Source organism: Protomyctophum bolini, assembly GCF_963924005.1.
Source record: "Protomyctophum bolini genome assembly, chromosome: 2".
NCBI classification, from domain to species: Eukaryota; Metazoa; Chordata; class Actinopteri; order Myctophiformes; family Myctophidae; genus Protomyctophum; species Protomyctophum bolini.
In genome coordinates this window covers 13,820,442-13,829,959 of record NC_137863.1, presented here as the reverse complement: position 1 = coordinate 13,829,959, position 9,518 = coordinate 13,820,442, and the positions used below count along the sequence as shown (strand labels likewise).

Here is a 9,518-nt window from a genome sequence, read left to right as displayed (position 1 = left end):
CAAAGTATTGTTGCCAATGCTATATCACAATATCTTACTATATATCTTGGCTCAGGGGTAGAGTGGCCGGATGGTGACCACCCGGGCTCCCCCAGAGTTAGTGTTGAAGTGTCCTTGAGCAAGACACTGAACTCCTAAATGCAGGTTGGTGCCTTGCATGGTTTCCCCCTGCCATCGGGGTATGAATCTGTGTGCGACTGGCTGCAAATGTAATGCACAATCTATGTAAAGCTATATAAATGCACCATTTACCATTTACTCAGAAAATCTCAAGAAAGAATTTATAAAGGAAGAAAAAAATATTAAGTATTAAGTATTTCAAAACATAGGCTAAACATTATAAAGCTGTATTTGCTGAGAAAGCAAATTGATAATATGAAACTACGCAGCAAGTGTACGGTCACACCTAACTTTGATTCTGCATAATACTGTATGTGGATGTTTTTGGCAACGATTACTGCATGCATGGGAACGAAGCATTTTGTTGACATTGTGCAGTTTCTGCAACAAAAAGCTCTGTTCCCAATTGAAAATCACAGCAAAAAGACGCCATATAGGCAGAATCAAAGTTAGGACTGTGTGACCATACAACAGTTGAATCCACAAAGATGCAATGGGCCTTCCTTTGGACCTCTTTGCCCTGGCTTGGACTAGCCTATACTACATGACTAGACCTGACCTCGATTTGGTTTTGGACTATACACATTAGTGCTTGTTAACTGTTTTCATATTGAGAGCTGGATTTTGCATTGACCATATAGGTCAATAGGTTTGTTTGAATATGATGAATAATATTAAAACAAATGTCTTGTGTTGTTGTGAGTGACCCAATTTTAGATCCTGACCCAATGGTTGAGGGGGGAAAATGAACTATACTGTACTGGAAATTATCTTTGGATTACACTTGCAATATTCAGGATGGGTCTCCACTTTCTAATGTGCAATACATAGGCCTATATAAAACTACATTAGCAGCACTATTGTAATACAAAGCACATTCACATGGCTAACACTCAATGAATCCATCTCAAATTAATTTATCAGTGGCCTATACATTCAACTGACACATTTCAAAGTGTCACTTTTCTTGTGTCTCACATCAGGAAATAATCAGTTTATATGTTACACAGCATAAAAGGTCTGATTCCTTTTTAAAGCCAGCATAACTCTTTGACCTATAGTAACCTCCCTGGGTCACAATTGTTGTGAGCTACTCTTATTACATTACGGGGTATGGCCACAATTTGTTCCAAAGAGGATCCCACTCGCTTTCTTCCCTCACACGTGGACCTCCCTGTCCCAGAACAGTTTCACCAGTATGGACTAAGAAAAATCACAATACAAGCCGTCTAAGCTGCTTGCACCAACCTTGTCATCCCAGACTGTTGAAAACGAGAGAGCACAAAAGGAGCATGAAAGGCAGGAACTCAACTTTCAGTTTGAAACATGCCCCAGCTTCCTCTCTAGACACACCCACCCTGCCAAACAGGACTGCAAAGCACCAGCAGAGCAGCCAGACATTCCAGGCTAAAGAGTGGGAAGCTTCTACAGTGAGCAACTGTATTTTCCTCACTCCCGTTGTCTTTCCCACTGACATCACTGACATCAGTGTTAAAAACATGCTGGCACTTACTGTATGGGACTCATAACCTGTCCTACAGGAATGTCCTTGAGGTAAATAAGCCACGCACACACTGCTGTAATCCCTGCCATTGTTTTGGTGCTGCAGGAAATATGTTTTGTATTATCTCAATGGTGAAATAATCCCTAATCAAAAAACTAGGGATGCACGATTATGAAATTATGACCGATATGATCCAATCTCCGATTATTTGCATAATATCTGCCGATAGCAATTCTGACCGATTCCGATATTATACAGGGGACCACAAATGGAAACAAGCCGGCCCTAGGGGCTTGGCCAAATGCCTGTTAATAAAGTATTTATTTTAATATATTTTTTATCCCACGATTTTGTAACCCATTTTTCACCCCTGTGTCAATCATCTAATGTGATCCTGGGCTCTACACACCCTCCACCAACCTAGTCCCCATATATGGGGGACAAGGGGAGAGCAACGGACTTGAACTCATGCTTCCCGTTAATAAAGTATTCAATCAATAAATAGTCTATATTATTTTTCCAAGTGTCTGTTTTCACTACTGAATGAGTACAAAGCCATTGAGATGGGTGAAAATAATCTGGAATTATTTTGAGACCGATCCGATACCGATATGGTATTTTTATGGCCAATATGGGCAATTCCGATACGCTACCAATTATATCGTGCATCTCTACAAAAAAAATATTAATTTTAAAAGTTTGGAGCCTTAAGTACTACTCTAAATCATACATGGGCAACTGGAGACCCAGGGGCCACCTTCACTTAATGCGGCCCGCAGGTTAATATCGGAATACTGATATAGTATTGATTTCAGCTGACAAACATGACCCGCATCTATATTTGTAGCTTAGTATTAAAATGTTATTGTGTTTTCTATGTCCAATGTATTTGTATTTAAGTTCATAAAGTTAACATAAGTCTAACTAAATGCATTTGTTATACTTTTCAGGATTCCAATTAAAAAATACCAACAAAACAATTTCGAATATAGAAAGAATTGCAATATCTACAAGCTCAATGTCTCAGTGCGACGTGTTTTGAGCTTGTAGATCTGCTATTTTTGCTATACAACAGTAATATGCAATGTGGCCCTCTGGAGTAAGTGTGGAAATATAGTGTATCTTTAAAGTTATCTAAATGACACTAACTCTGGGGGAACCTCCCAAACTGCTGCTCTGCCCCAGAGCCACTGCCTCCACATTGTCACACACACACACCCTGTTGAAATATATACAACAAATCAAATATCCTTTTGAATTCTTGCATTTTATTTTGTAAATAGGAAAATAGCATTTCTGGTATTCAAAAAATACATCCTGTATTCCAGCAGATATACAGATTGAGATGGAAAGGAAGAGAGAAAGGGAGACAGACAAGACAGACAGAGAGAGACATGATTAGAGAATACAGGTCAGGATGTAGGTCAGTAGAAGCAGCCTGTGGAGTCAGACAGAAACACCACTGGTTCAGACAGATAAACAAATCTGACTGCCTAAATGTGTTTCTGCATTACTAGGCATGTATATCTATAATTAGAGATGAGCATGAGAATGATTATTGTACTGTATATGAATGTGCATTGTTACATGCAGAAGTGCTCTACTTCGTGCATTTGTCTGAAACCACTGACTTTGCTCAGCGGGTGAGATTGCCAGTGGCATATCGTCTGTAGCAGTGAGTACATGCGCCTGCTGGTTCAATGGACAGAATCCTATCATTGTAGCTTTTTGCTAGTTACATAGTCTATTTGAATACAAGAACGCTCGCCCCAAAACCTATTCATGCCGGGTCAAATCCGGTGACCTCAGAACGGTCGGACCCACGTATTTATGGCCACCAAAGTCAAATCTGTTGATCTCGGACCGGTCATACCCACAAATCAAGTGATCTAAGAATGGTTGGACCCACAAATCCGGTGATCTCAGAACGGTCAGACCCATGTATTTCTGGCCACCAAAAACTAATCGGCCAGATTTGACATCTCAGCGGTACAAAGAGGGTGGGGTGGGGTGCTTTAGGCGGCTCCCGTCATTTTAACAGTTTTTGTCTAACTACTACAGAGTGTTCCACCAGCTGGGGACGAGGATATATATATTTTTAAGTACATTTATTTGGACGAGACGCATATTAATGAACACTGCACATAAAATGCTATGTAAATACACCTGATTTAGCAAAAATGTTCCGACACTGGGGGCGAGCATTCCGCATATAAATGGGGGCGAGTAGGTTTTGGGGGGCAAGCGTTCCGGTTAAAGTCAATTTAACCTCATGAACCCTAGCATCTATTCTGGGCATATACTAATTGGCGAACATTCTGCAAAACTAGCTGAACATTCAGCGAAAATAGCCGTTTTCCATTTCCATTTGACGTATACCAAATATATAGGTTCAAAGTGGTTATAACCATGTCCACAAAGCACCAGTTTACAAGCACCAGATCAAACATGAATAAAGTGTAACTAGCATGATTTAACTTTTCTTGTAAAATGCACTCTGCCTTTCAAGGTTCCAAGACACTTAGCAGAAATGTCATACAGTACATCATCCATCTTCCACTTTCCCTCTGCATGCTAAACACAAGTGCACTTGAGACCAGCAGCCTCAGCTTAATGGTGGGTGACCGTATGAGTGGGGACTCGGAAGCCCTGTCTGGCATCAAACCAGATTGTAATCACTCAGCGACATTCCATGGATTGATTACGCTTACAATCAAACTCACGAACCAAAAACCTCTATGATAAAATCACTAAATAGCTTAATGCACTGATTGAGAAAAAAAAACATGTTTAAAGGCTACAAGCTCTGTAAATGTAATAGTGTCCATTATGTTCAGTACATACATTATATTGAATAGGCTAATACATGTGTTTGAGTAGTGTTTAGCTGCCCTTTCAGGTTTAAATTATTACTTGCTGCCCTAACCCACAGAAAAAAGGGTTTACAGTAATTGTATTACTGTAAATCAGAATAAGCAACATTTCACATCACTTTGCACTTCAAAGCTAAAGTATAAAATCATATACAGAGTAGTCGCTAGGCCACAAAAGTTGGCTGCACATGGTTTCAAAGACAGAGAACAAAGAGCTTATAAATTGTAGGTCACGATACAAGAGTGTCATTTTCGCACTCTCAGAAGGACCAGAACAAGGATTTCTGGTTTGGCAAACCCAGATGAAATCACAGTTAAATAAGAGCAGTCACATGATAACATTACTAAAGTAAGGTTTTGTAGCTTATGCAAAGGCATCAATCGAGATCACAGGGGTGCTGGAATAGAGACAAGGCATACAGGGTAGATTAAGATTGGACAACACATATGGCAAGGGATAGGATAAAGGCTTGGGTTGTATGCATAAAGCATCTGGAAGTATGAAATATAATTCTCAACTGACCAAATTATAAGCAATCTATTATAGTATAAGTTTAGACTCATCGAGAGAAATCTTAGCATTGTACTTCCAATTTCAAGAGTTTTCCTAAGCCTCTACATTCCATCCAAGGGCACAAAAAGTAATAGTAACAATGATAAGTTCTAGTGCTTTAAAACTATCCTCATTCTATGGATAGCAATCAAACCCAGCCATGTCAAACTCAATCCAACCGCAGTCCTTGTGTGATTAGGATACACTGGATGAATGACATACTGAAGTTTTAACAAACACAAAATTACTTTGTGCAACAATCATGCAAAAAAAGGAAGAAAAAAAGAAGATATTGCTGTATTATATTGTCTACTTTATCAATATACTACAAGGTTTATCTAAGTTGGTAAAAGTGTAAGTTCAAATGAGTGTGAGAGCAAGTTGTTCTGTATCAACAAACTTCAATGTAAATTCTTGTATTTACCAATACCGTTATCTGCTGCAGTAATTCATTGTGCTATTAAACTAGCTTAAGCACCTGCCTGGCGTGGCTTTGCAGAGTAAAAGGGAGAGGGAGAAAGCCAGCTACCAGGCTATCTCAAGAGAGACCAACTAGGTAGGCTATCGCTGCCCGTTACATTTTCTACGATACTTCTGCACTTAGTTGGTCAGAGCACCACGGATATTATATCTTGAATGAAATGTCTAGATTTTTTTTAATTAGCAGCAATTATTACTTTTTCTGAGACATTCCATGCACCCAGTGCCTTAAGTTTGGCTTTGAGAAAGAGAGGAGTGGGAATGGGCATCCATGTATAATTATATAGTTCTCGCCACTGGTTTCACTTCCAGCACTTTTGTTACTTTGGAAAACTGAAATACAAATACAAATACAAAGTTGTGGAAGCAATGTGTAAAAAAAAAAAAGAACAAAAAAGAGGAAGAAAAGACTGGTCTCTGCTTATAAGAATGGTGCCTCTCATCATCTCATGTGTTTGTCATCTGCTCAGGTTAGGCACTATGTGTGCACGTGTGGGCCGGGGAAGATACCTGCCTGCCTGTTTAAAGGCCAGGAACCTGATTTCACTTAAGCAACATTTTTTCTCTCTTTTCCTGAGGTGGCTGTTAGCTAGACTGTAGCACTATAAGACAAGTACACATCTGCTCTGAATGAACAGTGAGAAGAGGGGAGGTCAGAGAGGAGAGAAATAGAGCTGAATGAAGGGAGAATACAGACAGGAAAACAGCATGAAGGGGAACAGCCACTTGTTCAGCCAACAGTTCGCCTCATGGAGGCCCAGAGTCCTGGAGGAGACACAGACTCCCCTGGCTCGGCTGACACAAGTCCTGGACACTTAGGCGGGGCTTAGGCCAGCTCGGGGGGGTCAGACAGTGGCTCGGATGATCCTGCTAGGCCTGGAGCTGCGGTGCACCTTGGTGTGCTTGGACAAATGGTCGCTGCGGGCAAACTTCTTCTCGCACAGCGAGCATTCGTACGGCTTGATACCAGAGTGCGAGCGCCGATGACGAGACAGCTCGTCAGATCGGGAGAACCTGTCGACAGAAGAACGTACATCTTGAGATTTCAACCCGACTCAAAAATGGCATTCAACTTAAATGTACATATTTCTTTTGCTATTTAGATTTTTTTTGCTATCAATGTAATTTCTTCAATTTCGACCCTGTCCCTCACAGCACATACCTCCAACCGCAGTCAGGCCAGCTGCATGTGTAGGGCTTTTCTCCGGTATGCCGGCGGAAGTGGGCCTTCAGGTGGCTGCTCTTGGTGTACATCTTCTCGCAGCCCGGGTGGGAACATTTATGCACCCTGAGAGTCTCTGTCGGGGCCACTCTGGACACACGGGGGGCCACTGCTTTCAGCAGACCGTTGGCCGGGGCCCCGACCCCTGCAATCCTTGTGATCTCCAAAGTCCTCATGGTGATGGGGAGTGGGGCGATCTTCACGTACTTCTGATCGCCTCCCCCGGGTTCCCCGCAGTTCAGTGGCACGAGCGTGGTGGCGGCGGTGGACACCTGCGAGGCCAACAGTGTGAAGTTCTGCCCCGTCGTACCATGGAGCCCGACAACAAGATGGGCCAGCCGTAGGCCATTGGGGGCTCCCGGAGGAGAGCTCGTTGGGGCGTGAGGCCGGGCCAGAGGTAGGGGCTGGAGCTGGAGGACCAATGGACTGCTCAGGATCACCGGTGGCCCTGCGGCGGTTGAAGATACAGACGTGGAGGTCACATGGGAAGAGGGGGGTGGTTCGGCCGGGCTGGGACTACTTTGTTTCTGGTTCTTAGGGCTGTCTGGAGTGGAGGGACGTTGTGTGGAGGCACCTGTCCCTGGTTCACTTTTTGTCACTGAGGATGAGGATAGGGGTTCTTCAGAGGAGGGCGATTCACCAGCACTGCATGGGGAGGGAGGGGTCTCTTCTTTGATGACCCGCGGTCCATCTCTGACCACCTCCATCTTCTCCCTCAGGAACTCCTCTATGTCCTCCAGCGTTGGGGAGAACGGGGATGGCAGACGGAGGGGGAATTCTGGTAGCCGGGGATCCTGGGACCCCTGGCTCATAGCTTTACATTCCTCTTCTCCATCTAATCCCAGGAATATTTGCAGAGGAGCCCCTTCATAATCAGCTTCGTCTTCCTCCTCCTCATCTTCTTCTCCGGGGCTAGAGCTCAGCATAGCCCCCAGCTCCCCTGCCTCGGGGCTGTAACAGGAGCCTGAACTGCCACCCTCACTGCTCGCTCCCTCCCCAAGGCCCAGGGAGAATAGACTGCTGCTTTCCCTAAACAAGTCATTTTCTGAGATCAGCGTTCGGCTGCTGATAGACACCATTGATCCGCACCAGATGCAGAGGAGAGGAAGCCAGGGGAAGCAGTTACACAGGAATCAATGAATCTGCAAAAGCAACAACGCACTATTATGACCATTATAGTCAAGTAAAAAGCTTATAGTTTACCCCCAACAACCGCACCCCCATCCCACCTTCACGTGGTACTAAAGGAGGATCGCATAGGCTACTGCTAAAAGCATACAGAACAAACACTAGAAGGGATGTGATGCATGATAATGATTAAGATTCTTTCTTCCTTGCGTCATCCACTGTCTGGCCATCAAGCACATGTTGCAGCCGCAGCCAGCCGCCGCGCAGGCCAGATACTTTACGTCTGCATGAACAACACGTTTGGTAAACACGGGCCTCGTGACGCGCCCATGCCCATATGGTGAGCAAAGCTAAGCACAGCAGGAGGAAAACAAGTTGAGAAGCCTGCTGCAAAAGCAAACTACAATATTATTAGTGGTACAACGAACCAACACAAATGTAAAAGGCACCTGAACACAACTGCTACAAGGGAATTCGCGAGTCTCAAGTTCGACTGGGTCACAATTCTAAAAATAATCAAATATGTACACATCAATGCAAAAGGAGCAAATTACATCGCATCTTGATTACTTACCGTCTGTAACTATGAAATACGCCAAAAGCGAGCGAAATGATCCGTCGATTAAGTTTTTCTCCGTCGTATTATTGTTGCAGAAAAAGATCCCGTCCTTGCCACGGATCCATGTTGGCATTCTTTTTTCCGAGACCATCACATGACTGCATTGCTGTACACTCCAGCGTCATGTCAGCAGGCCGCGAATGAAAACCACAGATCCGTTAGCTGACTTCAAAGTAACACCGACGTTACTACAACGTATTTGAGTAATAACACAGTTGTAATGAAAACTCGATGTACATAGGAGACATTTCCCCCAGTAGACACATATTCAAGAATGTGAGAAATTAGCTGGCTTGTAACCAGAATAGGCTACTTTGTTCATTTTAAGAGGCTCAGAGTCATAGCCTACACATGTTTGCACTATATTAAAGTTATTTTAAAACAAGATATAGAGATACAGAGATATAGAGAACACGATATGTGTATGTATTGAAAAATATTATGTTGCACACGAAAACAATCAACTAGTTGTTCATTATTTTGTTTCTTATTGTAGTTAAAAAATTAAAATAAAGCTTTTAGTTTGAAGCCCAATCTCTACATTTCCCGTAGTGTGGTGAGCTTTGGCTCTCCTGACGCAGCTGCTGTACACTCGGAGGCACGGATCCAATTATGCGTCTCTGATTGGTTGAGCACATGGAGGCTCGCCCTAAAAAGAGAACTCTCATTGGTTTCCGCTCGATAAATTCAGTTTTTCCATGTGTTTATGGAAAGAGAGCACCGACCACTGAACCAGCTAGATGCAATGTAGGTTATTGTTATTGTATAGAGAAAATGAAGTCATATGGCTGGATATTTTCATGGAAACGCATTACAGTAAGACTGTAACTGCTTTATGGGCTGCTTATTATACAATTCTAAACTGTCAAGTGATAGTCTCTAGGGCGGGCTATAGGCCTATGTCAGACTAGCCAGCTGGCTATTTTATTCAACAAGGATCTCAAATGTGGCATGAACTATTGCTCTCACAACACAACACAACACAACACAACACAACACATCACATTTTCTGTGTGTTC

At 43.0% G+C, this 9,518-nt stretch overlaps 1 protein-coding gene across 3 annotated transcripts; it reads right to left on the bottom strand.

The window, feature by feature from the left end:
* Positions 1 to 2,903: 2,903 nt before the first annotated feature.
* On the bottom strand, positions 2,904 to 8,579 carry LOC308324403 (Krueppel-like factor 15). Of its 3 annotated transcripts, none has more exons than XM_080776447.1 (3): positions 8,455 to 8,579; positions 6,693 to 7,894; positions 2,904 to 6,544 (listed from the first exon to the last, which is right to left on the bottom strand). In XM_080776447.1, exons 2-3 carry the CDS (start codon positions 7,829 to 7,831, stop codon positions 6,376 to 6,378), a joined length of 1,308 nt encoding a protein of 435 aa, XP_080632573.1. In that variant the 5' UTR covers positions 7,832 to 7,894; positions 8,455 to 8,579; the 3' UTR covers positions 2,904 to 6,375. The 3 variants fall into 3 exon arrangements, with proteins under 3 accessions (XP_080632573.1, XP_080632574.1, XP_080632575.1); XM_080776448.1 differs by having other exon boundaries at positions 6,693 to 7,913; positions 8,455 to 8,563; XM_080776449.1 differs by having other exon boundaries at positions 6,693 to 7,817; positions 8,455 to 8,560.
* Positions 8,580 to 9,518: the final 939 nt, after the last annotated feature.